The following is an 18,622-nucleotide window of genomic DNA, read 5'->3' as shown; positions in this document are numbered from 1 at the left end:
ATGGAACCCCACTAAACGCTATTAAATGTGTGAAAAGGATCTATTTCCATATCACCCATTCTAGTTACTGCCTTTATGCTGTAGCATGCCTTTTTTCTGAGATGCTGAAGGGTATCTGTAGACACTGATCATACATCACTCCTCCGCAGTGTCTTGGTGCACGCTTAGTCCCCCTTCAATGGCCTTTATCACAGCGAGTAGTTACGACTGTATTGAGCCAGCAGTGCTGAAGACAGTTGAAGACAGAGATCCCTTCTGTGTTTGAGTAATTTTAGCAGAAACCTTGGTTGGGATTGGGGGTATATTTGGGTCAATACAAAATATTTACCTTGTTTTTCTCTTCTATTCTGTATTTAAATGAGTTATAAATGTTTATTTAGTTACTAAGGTGATAAAATTGTGAAAGACTATTCTGCATTTTTTTCTGTGTACTTTAGGCAAACTGGGCATGGAGCAATTGCACAGGAAAATAATTCTAGCTTGCCCAGGAACCTTGGCATCAATGCTTCCTAGTGGAGGAACCTACCTTCTGCTGCCATCTGAGCTGGCTGATTCTTCTCTGGTGAGTATTTGTTGTTTTTCTGTTTAAGTGGAAGAAAGCATAACCTCCCTTTCCCTCTTCCTCTCCTACCTCTCCCCTGCCCCCTCTCTCTGTGTTTATGTGTGGAGGCCAGATATTGTTTCAATCTCTTCACCTTATTTATTTATTTATTTATTTATTTATTTATTTATTTATTTTGATACAGGATCTCTACCTGAACCGGGAGCTCAGGAATTATCTAGACTAATTGGCCAGCCATCCCAGGAAGTCTCCTGTCTCAGTGCCCAGCTTCTTTTTTTTTTTTTTAAACAAAACAAAACCCCCAAAAAAACCCACCCCCCCAAAACCAAACCAAACCAAACCAAACCAAAAAACAATAAACAAAAAACCGTGCCCTGTTTTGGACCAGAGGATCCAAACTCGGGTCCTTGAGCTTGCATGATAAACACTTCAATGACTAGAAAATCTTAGCATTGCGGAAATTCCGTTTTAAAAGCAATTTCGTGCAAGTGGAACAGAAACTCGGTTTCCTTTGACCAGCAATACAGATCCCTGACACAGAACAGTAAGGCCAGAGTGTCTTGGCACCCGCCCACCCCCCACGTCCCACACAACACAAGCTTTCACCTGTCCATGCTGAGGAAGTCAGGGTGAGGATCCCGCTGTGTAGCTGTGTGTCTTTCTATACAGTACAAACCAACTGACAGACCCACTGAGGAGGACACAAAGCCCAAAATAAAAGTAGTAAAAACGGACATTGGAGTACCATTTTCACAAAGACAAGTGGAAAATTAAAGGCATGGTGGGTGGAGGAATGGGCCAAGGAAGTCTACTCAAAACTTTCACGAAGTTAACTTGCTTTCCTAGGCACGCACTGTCATCCAGAGCCGGGTGCAGCCCCAGGTTAAGTGTCCTGCGGTTTTCCAGCCTTCTTCTCCCAACTGGTCTAAGCCCAACACAGGGTCCCACAGCAGCCCCCGCCCCCCCCCCCCGACCGCCACCCCAGGGTCTGGATGTCCCCCAGCGGGTGGCAGAAGCCGGAATTCCGATGACTTCGGTGCCTTCGCCCCGGGCCAGCAGCGCCACCGCGCGGGGGTTGGGAGGAGGTCGCGGTTACGGTGGGTCCCCAGGCTGGGCGCAGGGAGTGGGGGGCGGGGCGTTGCTCCGACGCTAGCCGCCGGTCGCTGGCAGCCGGCCGCCACGTCAAGGTTTGTTTAATAATCGCCGGGGTATTTATGGCCTGGCTGGCAGGCGGCTGCTGGGGAGCCAGAGCAGCGCGCCGGGCAGGGGGGACCTGCCCGGTCCGACCCGAGGGCGAGGATGGACACTCCAGCGGCGTTCTGAGCCTGAGTGGAAGATAACCATCTTTAAGCTACATCACCCAGTCGTCCAGCCTAGGCCACCCACCCCCTCGTCCCCTCTACTACTAGATCTCCCGAGTCGGAAGCGCAGCGCGAAAAAGCGCGCGATGGCAGACGGTGTGAAGAGGCTGGCCAAAAGCGAATCTTTTCAAGCGCTGCAGGATAAAGTCACCTACTGGGTGGCTGACTACCAAGTGAGTCAGGGTGGGAGATCCCAGGGCTCACTCTGCTTAGTTTCTCTGCACAGCCTTGACCGGGGATGGCATCTTGGATGTTGCTCCGCAAAGCCACCGCTCTTGAGATCCTAACTGGGATGTCAAACTCCTACTCAGGTCAAAGAAGAAAGTCCCACGTCTGTCGGAACTCTTCGCCAGGGGTGGGGTGACTCCCGCGGTAGAGCGCTAACCAGTGTTCGGTAACCATGGACACCCGCGGCCCTAGCAACGGAAGGGGAGCAGCTGCCAACCACTCCCATTCTCTGGGCTTGCTTTGGAATTACCTTCCACTGCACCCTCCCCGCTCCTTGCGTTCCCGCAGGCTCTCTCGTCTTAGGGATTCCCAGGATCTTATCAGAGTGAACTTTTCTAAATGACCACCTGGGTGTTATTATTATAGGAAAAGGGACTCTTGTAAAGGTTGCACTTTTTGTTTGCGCAAGGCAACTAGGTTACCAGGGCAGCTTCCAGGGGGTGTCCAAACTTTTGTAAGATATTACTGAGTCACCAGCATCTCGGGACACTCAGAAGCACACTCCAAACTTCATTAATGCCATTTCAACTGTGTTTCAACAGCTTCTTGGTGAACTTAGGTCATTTTGATGGAAGTGTTTTCAATAGGAGGCTCTGAGATTTACCCAGGCGTGGAGCAGTCAGCAGAGAGACGGTTAGGTTCTCCATCTGTGCGTGGCTACAACTAGTCAAATAACGTTTGTAGCCACTCTGGGTCTCAGCACCTTTTCTGTCCCATTGTTGGGATTGGATTAAACAATATGTAAACTTACTTTCTAGATCTCATTTTTAGAAAATCTAGATCATCTTGTTTCTGAATTTACATCTAAACGTATCCCATATCTTGTTATGTGTAGTTTTGATTTGGGTCCGTTGCTAAGCACAGCCCTGTCATCCCCAAAGAGCTTTTATTAGTACCAGGGAATTTTGACTTAAACCTTAAGATGTATGTTCACTGCAGCGAACTCTAGTTGTTAAAACGTTAGTTTTAGGAGACTACATTTATTACAAAGCTGTAAACTGTGTTGGCTTGGAAGGTTAACTTTGCAGAGTGTACTCCTATTGGCTTAGTTAGAATTAACTTTAAAAAAAAAGTCATGCATAATCCTTTAGAATCATGAACACAATTAAAGCCACCCCCCAGTGGGAAAACGTTAAAAGAAAACGAATAAATGGCTCAGATTAATTCTAAACACAATGCACACTTTTAAGTTTTTCCAGCTAATGATTCGGGCTAACACCTGACCTAGCTTTCCTTTCACTTGCCTCGTGAGGTTTCCTTCTCTGGTCCTCTTCATCTCCGCCGTGATTTGGGGCTTCCCACCACTGCATTCACCACTGGTTGCTGTGCGTTATGTACTGTGCCTTAGTTTCTCTTTATCCATGGCTTCTCCTTCCTCAGTGCCAGCTACCCAGTAGGAAAGCAACAACAGCAACAACAACAGCAGCAACACCTGATTTGAAAATATAAACATTTCAAACAAAACCAATTGCTATGGTTTGGATTGTGTACTGAGAAGTGATGAGATCTCTACCAGAGGTTGATTCTTTCTTGCTTAAAGTTGTCCAGAGTATCCAAGAGCTATATACTACCCACAGATAGTCACTGCCACAGTTTCCAAATGGACAGCTGGTGTTCTTTATGAATATCAATTTATTCCCTAAAGCCTTAAAAATGTTTCTTGGCTTATTTTCAGTCTCGAAGTATCTAGTAGTCCTCTGGGTCATTCAAGAAACTCTTCCTCCTCCTCATCAATGTAAACAAAATCCTTTTTTAGGGCACACGAGATGGCTCATTAGGTAATGTTCTGTGCTGACAAGCCTTGCTTGACCCGAATTTCATCCTCAGAACCAATATGATAGAAGAAGACTGACTCCCACACATTGCCTCCTGATGGCCACATGGGCAGCAGGACACATTTATATTATAAATGTAATAATGTGTCATAAAACATTTCAACCATCTCCTAAACAAAACAAAAACTAAAACCAACAGCAATCGGTCCTGCTTCTCTTTGCCATTCTGGTGATGCTAAACTTAGTGTAAACCTCATCCCAAGTGCCTTTAAAGATTGACTTCTTTTTAAGTTCAAGGACATCTAGGTTTTGATACATATTGTTTGCTTATCATCATTGTTCAGCTAGGAACAGAGGCAATTATCAAGAGCTTAATAATTCACCCAACAAATACTTATTGGCCAACAAGTCAGTGAGTTTGACACTAACTTTTGCATGGCATCTCTACATATTCAGCATTTTCTTTTCAGACCATATGGTGTGCCTATCTGTACTAAGTGTGGGGATTAGTATTGGGAGGAATATATTTAATTAAAAATATTTATTTTACGTGCATGGGTGTTTTGCTTGTGTGTCACTTGTGCAGTGCTTGCAGAGACCAGAAGAGGGCACCAGGTCCTGTCTTCCCCTGAAGCCAGAGTTAGGAGATGGCTGTGAGCTGTCCTGTAAATGCCGAGAACTGAACCGGGGTCCTCACAAGAGCAGCCAGTGCTTCTAACTGTGAAGTCTTCTCTCCCTAATGGAACTGAATCTTAATGATGAGCCTTAATCTGCAGAAGAGAAGGAAGGGTAGAGGAAACTCCATGTGCAAGATTTAGGATTGGTGGGGGCTGGGAGGATCACAACCTGATGATGAGGCTGCGTAGGCAGAGGGTTGGGGGCAGAGGTCAGAGAGCTGTGAGGGGTGTGTTTGGGAGTTCAGCCTTTGCTTGAGAGCCAGAGAGAGACTCTGAATGCAGAAAGAGGGTCACTTAGGATTAGGTTTTATCCAGGCCATTCTAGTTGTCTTATGATGGTCAAATGGGAATCTCTAGAAAAAGGGTTTGGAGCTAGGTGATACTTGAGGCAACAGAATGTATGAATGAATCATCCTTGACATATTAAGCAGACAAGATGAAAGACACCAAGAATGCCCCTTACAGTTCATGTGAGAGCATGCAATTTAACTACCTGAAATTTATGGTACAACCTCTGTACATTTTGTTGGCCACTTCTGCAAAAGGCATGAATCACCCTATGTGCAGAGTTGAATTCTAAAGACAATTACTGCTTGAAGATGTCATCTGAAATTCACCTTATGTTAGAGTACCTTCAGTAAGTCAGTCCTGGCCTAAATCCCTCCTCCCTCTGAGGTACTTCCATTTTCCCTCAAAGTCCTGTGGACTAAACTTGACTCTGAAGAAGTGTGTTCTATAATTATAGTAGCAAATGGTAAATACACTATTTATAGTGTATCCTCAAGATAGCATAGATGGCAAGTTTTTTTTTTGTTGTTTTTTGTTTTGTTTTGTTTTGTTTTTGAGACAGGGCCTCGTTATATCCCGGGTTAGCCTCTAACTTGCAATCACTCTGCCTCAGCCTCTTGAACGTGCTGAGTTTACGGACATACACCATTATAGCTTGCTATAAATGATATTTTTAAAAGTAGACTAATAATACAAGTACATTATAATTCAGAAAATGTGTTTTGTTTTTGTTTTTGTTTTTGTTCTTAACAAAAAGGCATGTAGCTCAGGCTGGCCTCAAACTTAATTATGTAGCCAGAAATGAACTTGAATTTCGATTTTCCTGCTTTCTCCTCTCATGCACTGGGATTATGGATGGGAGCCATTATGCCCAGTTTATGTGCTGCTAGTGAGAGAACCAGGGCTTTTTGCATGGCAGGCAAGCATTCTATCAATGGGGCCCTAGCCCCAGGGAAGACCGGGATATTTAATTTATGAGTGAGACTGATGGGGAAGGTGGTGATATAAGAGGAGCTCTCTTTGTATTATTCTTCTCTTACGTTAAAGATGATAGCTAAGCACACAGTATTAAACATCACCACACAAAAGGAGATCTCACTGAGGTGTGCCTTCTGTTTGGTATAGAATAGTATTTATAGTTGAGATCTGTCAATATTGCTATGGTGTATTCAAACAGACTCCCTGCCCATTGTAACCACTCCCCAGTCAGTAGACTGACACATTCTTCGGGAGGCAGTCTAAGCAATAAACTTGTAGAGAACGTTATCTGTGATCTTTTTACTGTCAGGTCAAGCTGCAGGAATGAGTAGGGCTTCCAATCTCAAGGTCCCAGTGGGAAGATGTTTCTCTTGAGCAGTCCTAGGGAAGCTCTTCATTTCTGGTTCAGTTCACCTTGAGAGAGCATAGCTAGTGTCCTATGTGCTGCTTAGAAGAGCTTCAGGGGCAGGAAGAGAACTTGTATTGCTCTTAAATGACACATAGTTCCCGGTCATTGTCCTTTTCCAGAGACACGGTGGTTATGCATCACTTAATGATGGGAGTATCTTTTGAGAAAAGCGCCCTTGGCTGACCGTGAGCATCGTAGTGTAGACTTACCAAAACTGAACGATGCTATGGAACGCTATCTTGTATAGGGACGCTCATAAGAGAAATGTCCTATGACCATAGTTCTATGGTTCCAGTCTGATAGTCAAGCAGCCAAGGAGTGGCAGAGAGGGCAGTTCATGGAGCAGCAGAGTGGAGACCTGCTCTTCCTTTTTCAGAACCACCCTCTGCTTCTCTGTCTTGGCTCTTCATCGTTTCTTTTCTTTTCTTTTTTTGGTCACCATCAGTTTTGCTCTTACTGTCCTGTCTTCCTCAGCCTACTTCTGACTCAGCAAGATGGTCCTCCTTCTTGACCTGAGCAAGCTCTTCCCATCTTGTCTCTTCCCTGTGACCTCACTTCTATGGGCTTCCACTCTTTCCTATCCAAAGCCACACCCTCAATCCTGCCTCTCAGAGTTACAGATGCCTTTTCTACTTGTTTCTCACGGAGTTGTAGTACGAAGCATGACTCACGCTGAGCTTGTGGGGAGCAGGGTAGAGCCTAGTTGCGTCAGCTTCCCTTCAAATGACCTAACTTTGCTTTCTTGTGTTGTTGAGTCTCTGGTGGTAAAGGTTGCCAAGGTATATGGTTGTTTTGAGGATCCTTCTGTAAGGTATATGTGCTGAGAGAGAATAGAGGCTCAGCTAGAGACTCTCATAAGACATTTCTATTTCCATCTGAGGGTCCCTGAACTGCCAAAGCCCAAACTCATTGCCCTTAGGTAATGCTGGCATCAATGGAATCTTAGCTGATGTAGATATGATTAACAATGGAGTTTCATCCTTCAACATCCATCAGCCTGACCTCCCCTTCAGACTTACTCTCCTACTCCACCCCCGCACCTAGTCACTGTCCTGTACATTCTACATCTCCTCCAGAGTCCCTCTGATGTGAACTCTGCAAGATCTGTCCCTACAATGAGTTTGCAAATCAAGGAGCACTTGAGACCTTGTCAGGTGATCACCTGCCCTCTATTGCCCTGTTGGTGTTTTCATAAAGTGGATCAAGCCCAGAACCCTTCTTGTGACCAGTTCAGGCTTTCTGTTGAGTCTTTGAACAAAGGAGACATGTTCTCAAGATGTACCTTACTATTGTGTGTTTCTCCTTCTCTTGAGATGCCCTCCACTTTCTCCTTCTTTTCCCCTCCTAATTTCTCTTTCCTTTCCCCATCCTCAGAGCTGGTTTTATTCAGCTCCTGGTTTCTGTCTACACAGAACACTTGATACAGTCTGGGATGATTATTTAGAGCCCATTTACATCTCGTTCTCCACCTACTTCACCAACTGCTGAGCTCATCCAAGTCAACATGTCTAATTTTAAAAACAACTTTGGCACAGGGCCTGCCAAGGTTCTAGGTAGACTAGGAGTCTTGGACTTATGAGTGAATGAATGAATTTGTAGACTCTGTGCTCTGAACAGAGTGCATTTAATTCCTATCTTTTTTCTGTTTATCAGATAGTGGGGCTGACTGGATAATGTGTAACTCAAGCATCTTATGCAATGCTTTGTGTGGGGAGCTGGGCATGTTGTAACATGTCTTGGGATATGCTGTTTGAATATTTGTGTTGTATATACAAATGCCTCTTTGGATACCGGGCACAACATGAAAGCATGTAGCGGGATACCACAGACACTCTTCTAACTTAGGATCTGTGCTTGAAGTTAGCTCAAAAAGTCAATTGCTTTCTAAACCTGAGCATATCATTTAAATGTTCTTTCTTAAAAGAACTTATCTCATTAGTGGAGAATGGGACTTGAACCCAGGGTTGCCTGATTCCTAAGCCCTAACCCTTTTCAATACTACATACCATCTCACAGCCACCTTCTGCCTTTTGAAGGGCTGGGTATGGTTTGTTTAGATTCTTTCTCCTGACACTCTGCAGGGTATTACCATCTCTACTGTTTGGGCTGGAAAATAGGCCCATTTGGCAAGGCTGGGTAACTTGTGCATAGTCCCAACATAAATCTATGTAGTTTGAACCCACAGGATTTATTGCTTGCTTGTGGTTCTGTCCATTTTTCAGTGTTGGAATAGATTTGAGGTTTAGCTATGAACATTAAATAATGATCCAAGCTGAAAATAAACTAAGAGGCCCACATGGTCTTCTAGTGTTCCATGCTGAAAGGATACCTTATCCAATATGGCCACCTGGTCCCCACAAACCATCTAGTTGACTTAATGTATTCACAGGCTTCAGAACTCTTCTCCAGCTTTTCAAGATGGCGGCTCTTCAGTGGACTTGATGGCCCTCTCACTCCCTCCTACTGCTTTTCAGCTAGTAGACATGGACATCCTTTTGCCTTACTCCCCATTGTATCCCTGGCCTAGTACAGTCTCTTCTTGCTGTTAATGGAGGAGTTGTTGACTCTGCACATATAATGATAGAAACTAAACTTTAAGTACACGATGAATTAATTGTTAAAGCAGGCAAACAAGGCAGCAATTGTATTGAGATGTAAATGGCATCTTCAGTTCATAAGGGAATTTATTTTTTTCTATCTTTCAGGATTCTACTGAGTAGAATCATTGTTATGAAAACAATTCCCCAAACCTCAATGACTCACACATCCACAAAATACCCTTCATAGACATTTATCAGTTCAGCGCCAGTGTTTTGTCATGTCAAAAACTTTGGGGGAGGGGGTCTTAATCAGGGTTTCTATTCATGCATATAACATTAGGACCAAGAAACAAGTTGGGGAGGAAAGAGTTTATTCAGCTTACACTTCCACATTGCTGTTCATCACAAAAGGAAGTCAGGACTGGAACTCAAGCAGGTCTGATGCAGAGGCCATGGAGGGATGTTCCTTACTGGCTTGCTTCTCCTGGCTTGCTCAGCTTGCTTTCTTATAGAACCCAAGAGCACCAGCTCAAGGATGGCACCACCCATGATGGGCCCTCTCCCCTTGATCACTAATTGAGAAAATGCCTAACAGCTGGATCTCAAGGAGGCATTTCCTCAAGGGAGGATTCTTTCTCTGTGATAACTCCAGCTTGTGTCAAGTGATCTCATGGAGGCATTTTCTCAACTGAAGCTTCTTTCTCTGCGATAGATAACTCCAACCTGTGTCAAGTTGACACGCAAAACCAGCCAGTATAGAGAGGGTCTTACAGCTCCACACTCCCCTTTCCCCTTAGAAGTTTCTGATGCTTCCTCTGCATTTAGCTGGTAAATTTGGAAATCCAGAAACAGGATTTCTCAGGTGATTTTCTCTGCCAGGCCTGGTCATGGTACATACCACTTCCCAGACCATGAATTGAACTCAGTTATAGAGTTGCGTGGGTCACACAATTCAATCCTAGCCATGTGTCCAGGGCACTTTATTTTGGTGGTGCCCAGCAGTCTCTACCAGAGCCTGTCAGATCCTAGTAGCCACTGGATCACACAGGCTCCTGTCTATCTGTAGTAGCTTCCAGAAACTAGACTGTACTGATATCTTTTGTTTTGACATTACAGACAAACTCCTGTGATCAAAATCTAAATTATTGCATCGAACTCATCGAACAAGTTGCCAAAGTGCAGGCACAACTCTTTGGGATCCTCACAGTGACAGCCCAAGAAGGTGCGAGCTGCCCAGCCTCCCCCACCCCACCCTTCTTCTCTTTCTGTTTGCTCTATGCTTCTTGCATGTGTGTCCTCTGGCCCAGATCCCTTCCCATCAACCAACCCCTGCTGATCTTCACTGTTCACTCTCTTAGGGGGACATAATGAAGGCGTGGAAACGATCAAGAGTCGCCTTTTGCCTCTGCTGCAGACATCCTTCAGTTCTGTAAACATGGGGAAAGTTATTGAGACTGAGATCCGTCCTATACAGGTAGGGATGCCCTAGGATCACACAGCACAATGAAACGGAAACGTTCAAGATGGGACAGCTAAGCAAAGTGTCCTCACTGGGCCTGGGACTGGTAACTTGCAATGGTCAGTGTTAGCTTTTAGGCATCATCTAAACTTCCCACAGTACACACCATAATTAAGGCATCTGTCTTATTATGTTCCCTGTTGTCATGCTGAACTCCCTCAGGATGACTGATGTACATTTTTGGAGTCTGAAAGACCAAGCAGCATGGTGCAGACTCCAGGGGACATCCCACAGGAGGCAGCTTTACACTGGTGGCAGTATGTCTGGGAGGGAGTGATCACATGGCAAGACAGGAAGCCGGAAATGTGGGAGGAGCCAGGCTTGCTCCTTCAACAAGTCTCTTGAGAACCAGCCAGAGTCCTGTGAGAACATCTGGCCTTCTGTGTTCTAATTGCTTCTCCCAACAGGTTCTACCTATTACCTGGCCACACCAGCTCAAGCTTCCAACCTGTGTACTCTGAGAGAGAGACAGTGTAGCTATAGTGTATACTATGGTAGCCAGTAGTTTTGCTTCCAAATGTTTAAATGGGTTTATATAGAGTTCTTTGAAAAATGGAAGTAGTTAAAGTGGGCTGTTCTAACCACTTAACAGTAGCTGAAGGACTGAACCAAACTGGAGAGAAACCCATACTCTCTGCAGACCTTGGAAAAGTTGTAAATTTTTATGTTTACATATACTTACTGGCCAAAGGCGACAATAATTTTCCCAATTTAATGGTAAAATTGGGATCCCAATTTTAAAAATGTGGTAGGTATACAGAGACAAAACAGTTCTCTCTCTTTGCAGAGACCCTGACACATTGTTAAGATTCCTCTCTGCCTAGAGATGCCAGTTGTCATTAATATTTTTGAGGACTTAGGCTGGTCAGAGTTTTACTTCCTGTGGGTGTTATTCTGGGTGCTGAGGTTAGGACTGTGCTTCAAACTTTTTATTCTGGTCCTAGAGATGGTATAGAATGGTGTTTTACAGTCCTCATTTAAAATCAAGTTGTAATTTATATTCAGTGAAGCCCACAGCAGATGCGTTCTGAACGAGGAACAAGCACACTGCTCATTCCTGTACTGATCCACACACCATCGGCACCCCGCTGCCACCCCCACCCCTGTTCCTAGCCTGCCTTGTGCCACCTTCAGAGCAGCCACTGTTCTGGTTTCTGTCACTCTGGACTGAGGGTTCCTGCTGCGGAAGTTCACACAAACGGAGCCATGCTCTTCCGCGTACGGCTTCTTTAGCTTAGCACAATGTTCTTGTCATCTGCTCATGTCATTTTCAATGTCTACATTACTTTCTCTGTTCTTTCCAGGATTTCCAGCTTAGAAGTAAAACCAGAGACACTTCTTTGGACCCGGACCAACAGCAATCAGACAGTGAATCGATCTTAGAGAGTCAACCAAACCAGGTTCAAGACGAGTAAGAGGAACGCAAGTTATCTTTTCTCAAAAGGAATTGCTCTAAAATTAATTACTTTTTAAACGTGGAAAGAGAATAATGGATTATGAAAAAATGTGGGTGTTTGCAAATGAGTGCATGTGCACCTGCATATACGCATGCATGCGTGTGTGTGCATGCGCACGTGTTCGCATATATGTATATGGATACGTATATACACACACAGTGTGGCTTCTTCACATGTCTGTATTGTTTCCTTGACAGCACCTACTTGAAATAAAGATCATTAGATACCAATCTGTTAGTTGTCAGAGAGTATGCAGAAGGAAGAGGGTTAAGGAGGGAAAAAGACGAGGCCCAGTGAGCAGTGGAGAACCATGAGTGAGACAGAGACACCTTAGCAGTTACTGTTCTCTGTGCTGAGACACAGTATCTGACAGGAAACCATTCAGGTCGTGTAAGGGAGAAAGGGTTTATTTTGGCTCCGTTTGAGGAATGCAGTCCATCCCAGCAGAGGAGGCCTGGAGGCTGAATCAGGGAGCAGCTGCACCCACAGTTAAGCAGTAGACAGATGAACACGGAGCTCCTTCTCCCGTTCGTTTACTCTGGCGGTTACGTCTTCCTGCTTCAGTTTACCCTAATCTAGATGATTCCTCACAGGGCATGCCTTACATCTGTTTGTTTGTTTGTTTTTGGTCTTTTTTTGGGGGGGAGCAAGATGTACACCAGGGCTGGCCTTAAAATCAGAGACCTCCCTACCACTGCCTCCTGAGAGACAGAGATAAGACATAAAGGCCCCCATGCAGGTGACTTATCTCCTAGATGCTGCCAAGATGATAAACAACCTTGACCATCACAGTATCTATCTGTAGCCCTCTTTTAAGGGAACATTTATATCTTGGAATAACTAGCTATTTTACACACACACACACACACACACACACACACACACACACACACACACACACACTAAGCAATGTCAGGCAGCAGAAAAAACAGTGTCAGGATAAGCTTCTGGAATCATTGCAAAGAAATGAAATTTCACACTTTGGGTCTGAACTCGAAGAAGGCAAGCAATTTATATGAGGCACCATTCAACACGCTCAATTACAATAACAACAAAAAAACCCAAAACTGCAACCCTCAGCATCCATTTCATTCCTACCCAGGACAGGACAGCAAGGAAGTCGGGTGGAATTGTGTGTGTTTCTCCATCTTTTTTTCTGATGAAATTCCCATTTTTTTCTTTCTAAGTGGGAAAAAAAGTACACATTTTCTTCTCAAATATGTAGAAATAGAAATGTAAAGGTGGAAGTTATGTTAGCTCATTCTGTGAACATTTGACACACTTGACTCCAGACATGCTTTTGTGTGCTTAAACCTTTACACACATCTGTGCAGCAGCCAAATGCACACACACAAAAGATGAGCTCCTCTGAAGGGCTCTGATGCGTTTCAACCTGTGTTAGCTAATCCCTCCATCAGCCATTTCTAGGCTTATTTTGTTTATCACAGTCCTCTTTGTATAAAGCGTCTACTAAGTTCCAAGGACCATTTCCCTTCTGGGATGGCTTGCCTCTTATGGGACTTTCTCCCCGCTCTGTACTTGGGCATCCTGAAGGTGAGTCACTTCTTGTATTGCCCTGTGGTCCCTGTGGACTCGGTCCCCCTGTGGGCACTAGTGTCTTATGCTGGTGGCTTCTGAATGGGGGTTTGTCTGGTTCCATTTCCTGGAACATTAGCTGGAAGCTGCTTCAGATGATGAGGGTTCTCTGTTTTCTCTAATTATAAAGGAAAGGTTTGGGAATTGGTTGAGTTTTGATGTCTGCCAGTGAAGATGGGTCTGGTATTTCCTATTTCCCTTTTGTGAGTTGAATGGCTCTCACGCCACTCTTAATGAGTTGTCTTAGCCAGTTTCTATAGCTGTGACAGCATTCTATAGCTGTGAAGAGACACCATGTCTGCGGCAAGTCTTATAAAGGAAAGTATTTAATTGGGGCTGGCTTACAGTTTCAGAGGTTTAGTCCATTGTCATCATGGCAGAGAACAAGGCAACACACAAGCAGACGTGGTGCTGGAAAAGTAGCTGGGAGTTCTACACCTGGATTCACAGGCAGCAGGAAGTGACAGAGACTCTGGGATTGGCTTGGGCTTTTGAAACTTCAAAGTCAAGCCCCAGTGATACACCTCCTCTAACAAAGTCACTGGTCCTAATCCTTCCAAATGACGCCATTTTTTTAATGTCTAAATATTCAATATGTGAGCCTATGGGTGCTACTCTCATTCAAATCACACTGGTGACTGGCTCTTTTGGTAAGGAGAGTGCCACCACACCTAGGACCCTTTCATCTCACACGCCCACTTTCTTGATCACTTCTGAGGGACTCAGTTTTTCCTTCCAGAAGCATTTACACTCATGGAGATGCATGCTGCCGCGTTCCTATCTTGCCTAGTTTTGTTTAAACACTTCTTTGGTTCTTATTCTGTTCTTTATTTCAGATCTCCCAAATGATGGAATCTGAGTATCCTTTATCTCAGAAATTTGCTAAAAAAAATCAATCCACCATAAACTATTTAAATAAAATACATTAACTTGACTAAAACAGTTCCTAGGTGAAGAATGTATCTCTGCCTGTCTTTACTATGTCCCATGCCATCCAAACACATTAAATTGGTACACGTGCCCATGAGTGTGTAGGTGTGAGTGTACCCCATGCTCTATATGAGGAGGGGACACATTTCCTCTCCATGTCTGCACTTTTCTTCTTGGTCCATTTTCTTGGCTACTGCTCATTTTCTTCAGTTCTCTCCTGATTAAAACAAAGTCATTTTTTTTCCCATATTTATCTTTAAGATCTGTAACAGATTCAAATTTTCTTAGAACAAGCTAATTTCCCTTCAACCTGCCACAGTCATATCAAGTCGCCCTTTTAGACTTTAGACATTCTGTTTATCCATTCATTCATTTCATCTTTCATCTTTCACAAAGATTTGTGTCACGGGGACCTAACGGTGCTGAGGGTAAAGATGTGTAACGTATTTAGTAGTCTGAGGTAACTGTGAATGACACTCAGTGGAAGAGGAGACACTGACCTCAGGGGTCGTGTCAGGTGGGCTCACACTTAGCTAGTGACCCATTGCCTGGGATATGTGGGGTTGGTGGCGATTCTTGATCCCAGTATTTCCCAGTCTGCTTCATTCTCTAAGTGAAGATCTGTGCTTGTCAGCTTTCCATGGGTGTGACAAAATACCCGAGATAAATACCTTCAAAGGAGAAAAGTCATTTTGGCTTATGGTTTTAGAGTTCAGTCCACGGTCTCTGGGCCCCTTCACCTTGGGATGTTGATGAGGCAGGATATCATGACCAGAAGTTCGCAGTGAAGTACAATTCCTAACTTCATAGTGGCTGAGCAGTGAAGAGAGAAAGGGCAGAGTCTTCATGTCCCATTGAAGGTGATGCTCCAGAATCTTCCAAGCAATAGCACTCCACAGGCTCCCAGTAGCGTTTCTAACCAGACATCAAGCCTACCACACTTGAGCTCTGGGCACACATTAAGCATTCAGCCATTTTTCTGTAGGGCCTTGTCTTGAAGAACTTGTCCTCTTGGGCATTCTCCTTTCAAGTGAATTTGTATTAGCATACCCAGGATTTTTGTTGGCTGGGATGTTGTCCTCTCGGCACCTTTTGTATGGTCCCTGTGCAGCACCCAAAGTTTCTCTTTAATGGTGGTAATGTATTTAATCTCCATCTGCCCGGTCTTCAACTTTATCTGGCTTCTAATTCACCCTCTGCCCTGCCCCCTCTCCCTGCACTAAACGGCACACTTCTGGGTGCAGCCTTACAACCAGGTCGACGAAGACTGCACTATCCAGTCTTCATGCTCCATTGCCCACTCTCACTGTAAACCTGGGGGATCACAGTGAGCAGTGGCCATGCCACGACCTCAACAGGACACTGTCCTAAAATTTCTTCTACCAAACAAACTATGCACTGTTAAATTCAGCCTCAGGGCATGGACAAAAAGCAGCCACATTTTTTTTTTTCCAGAATGACATGAATTGGTTTCTAGCCCAGTTTCCCATAATGCCCTGTTAGTTTGAAACCTTGCGAGCAGATCTCATCCATGAGTCCACACTCCACACTTTTCATATCTCCATTCTGGTCCTCTGAACTCCCAGAGGCCCATATAAGCCTGATAGCCTTATAGGACTTTCTCCATCCGGCAGTTTCACACTCTTCCTTATTATTTTCACTAAACAGTTCCATGACTATATGAGTATGGCGGTATAGTCACAGCACTGACCCCACTTTTTAGGACCAATTTTTGGAGTTAGTTACTTTAATCAGTGCTGTGACTAAATATGTGATGTTTCTATGGATGTGATAACACATGGTCAAAAGCAATGTGGGAAGGAACGTGCTTATTTCATCTTACAGCTTGAAGTACATCATTTAGGGAGGTCAGGACAGGAACTCACGGTACCTAATGGCAGGAGCTGATACAGAGGCCATGCAGGAGTGCTTCTTAGTGGCTTGCTCCTCATAGCTTGCTCGGCCTGCTCTCTATGTCATCTACCTGCCTTAAGGCGGCGCTGCCTACACTGAGCTGGGCTCTCAAAGAGTAATCTTGGTGGGGGTATTTTCTCAATGGAACTTCTGTTTTCCCAAAGGACTCTGGCTTTTGGCAAGGTGACATAAAACTAACCAGAACACCTGAAAAGTGGAAAATGTCTATATGGGCTCACGGTTTAGGGGGCTACAGTCTATCACAGACGGGAAGGCATGATGGAAGGATAAGGCGTGGGAGGCATTTGGAGGCTGCTTCCTCATGTCTTCACAGATCAGGAAGCAGAGAGAGGAGAGTGCTGGCCTTCAGAGGGTCTCTCTTTCCCCACCTAAGTTAGCCCATGGGCTCCTGACTCTGTTAAAGTTCATTCTCCCCCCTTTCTAGTTAATCTTCTCTGAAAATATCCCCATAAACATACCTCCAAACACGTACTTCACCAAAGTGTTACTTAATATGGTCAAGTTGGATACCACAATCAATCACCATAATGGATGAGTGACTATTTTTATGTTGAAAAAGTACTAGAAAGATAAATGCAGCCCCACAGTGAAAAACAGTAGGAACAGGAACTGGTGTAGAGTGTGAAATGGAGATCTTACATAGAGAAGCTACCTGGGAACTGCATGGGAAGGGTAGATGACATAAATGGGTTGAGTGGGAAGAGTTGCATTTACCTACCCTTCACCACAGGCTTTTAGGGACTAGCTCTGTAAGCTCTCTGTGTTTGACTAAGAAAGGGGCGATAGCATGTTTCTGTCCGAGTCCATCATACTGTCTGCAGTGGTCTGAGTGCTGAGAATACGATGTTGCTTAAGGAGAATTTATAACACAAGTCAGAAGTTCCCTAGAAAAACCTGTGCTTCGAGTTGGAAACTGCCAATTGGGAAAGATCTGGTTTTAGTTACTGGTTTTTCTTACAGTTTGGCTGAAAGTGGAAAGACTCTTGAAGGAGGCAAGAACGGATCAACCATATCCCTCCTGGCTGCCGAGGAGGAGATAAATCAGCTAAAAAAGCAGTAAGAAAAAAAAACAAACCTATCGAATTCTTGCAGCTGCTACTGAGACACCGAGTTTAGCCTTTCAGTCATTTATTACACTATGAGAATTGCCTTTCCCTGCAAACTAGGACTTTTATGAATATTTACTTTCCTTTTCTCAATACAAGAATGTCTTATTGACTACAAGGAATTTCTAAAGCGTAGCATAGTATCCAGGAACCTAAGAACCCCCTGCCACTTTCGTGGCACTTACGGATTCCACTTGCTATTTCTTCCAAACAATATATCAAAACACTAAAGAGCAGTGTAGAGGCTCTAGGGTTTCAGACTCTACCTTTTTACATTATTTTGTTTGAACACTGAGACAAAAGTAATGCAGAAGTCAGTTTCAAATGGGTTCACCAGTTTCAATTGTTTTAGCATTTTTTTCCATGTTGAATACTTTCTTGGATACTAACTTTTAACATTGCATGCAACATTGGAATAAGCTTTTGTTAAATCTTAATTTAGACTCTAGACTAGTTCCTAAAGTTCCTATTGATTATTTTTTTGTAGAGGAACGATGAACACAGGCCCTTTATCTTTTCTTAATTTTGATTTCCTGAATCTTAACTTTGCTCCCTTTCACCTCCAAAGAAGCAAGTAAGAAGTATATTTATATGTACACACACACACACACACACACAGATGCACATGCACACACACATGCACACATACACAGGCACATATACATACCTTTTGATGCTTCTCACACATATTTTACCTTAGTTTAGTCTCCATACATGTTCTAGTGTCTATTTGTTCTAGAAAACTCTGGAGGCTTATCAGGATGCTGTTGTGGGTCCCACTTCTCCCCCCCCCCCCCCATTCTGACCTCCTTCATCCTGGCTGACACACCATCTTGAATTTGTAAGTGGCATTATCCAGCTGTCTTCTGCTGTTTCTCATGCACCTTTAAATCCCTCAGTGCTTCTGCCTTCTCTCCACCCTAACCAGCCCCTCCTCTTCTCTCCTTTCTCTCTCAGTTCTCTGTTTTGTCACTGCAGGGCCTCAGGGCTTTTGCTTCTGTTTTACAGTGGTCACACCTCTTTGGATCTTAATGAGGATGCCAGTTTTGTTTCTAACATTTGTAACTTCATGCTCCATTAAGTGTCACTCCAGCTAGTCTTCCTTCACACTGTTCAAGAAACGAGCTGGTGGGGGGAAAGGATTACACCAGCGTTGGCCTAAGTTTTGAAGGTCAATGGATTTTGGAGTTTTGTTCAATAGAGATAAGTTTCTTTGTGAAACACTCTTCTGTTCTCAGGGGACCCACATGAATAACCTTTT

General features: G+C 44.2%; 1 protein-coding gene across 1 annotated transcript in view; it reads left to right on the top strand.

Moving 5' to 3' along the window:
- Positions 1-2,009: 2,009 nt before the first annotated feature.
- Positions 2,010-18,622, top strand: part of Spata18 (spermatogenesis associated 18) — a 29,908-nt gene continuing 13,295 nt past the window's right edge. Inside the window, exons 1-5 of the mRNA XM_052199698.1 lie at positions 2,010-2,096; positions 9,935-10,040; positions 10,177-10,292; positions 11,642-11,748; positions 17,216-17,311. Of these exons, the coding sequence (XP_052055658.1) occupies positions 2,010-2,096; positions 9,935-10,040; positions 10,177-10,292; positions 11,642-11,748; positions 17,216-17,311 (512 nt within the window). The remainder of the gene's footprint in view (positions 2,097-9,934; positions 10,041-10,176; positions 10,293-11,641; positions 11,749-17,215; positions 17,312-18,622) is intronic.

This window comes from Apodemus sylvaticus, chromosome 11, assembly GCF_947179515.1.
Source record: "Apodemus sylvaticus chromosome 11, mApoSyl1.1, whole genome shotgun sequence".
Lineage (NCBI taxonomy): Eukaryota > Metazoa > Chordata > Mammalia > Rodentia > Muridae > Apodemus > Apodemus sylvaticus.
Note: the sequence above shows the minus strand (reverse complement) of the source record. Positions and strands in the feature narration are given on the sequence as shown.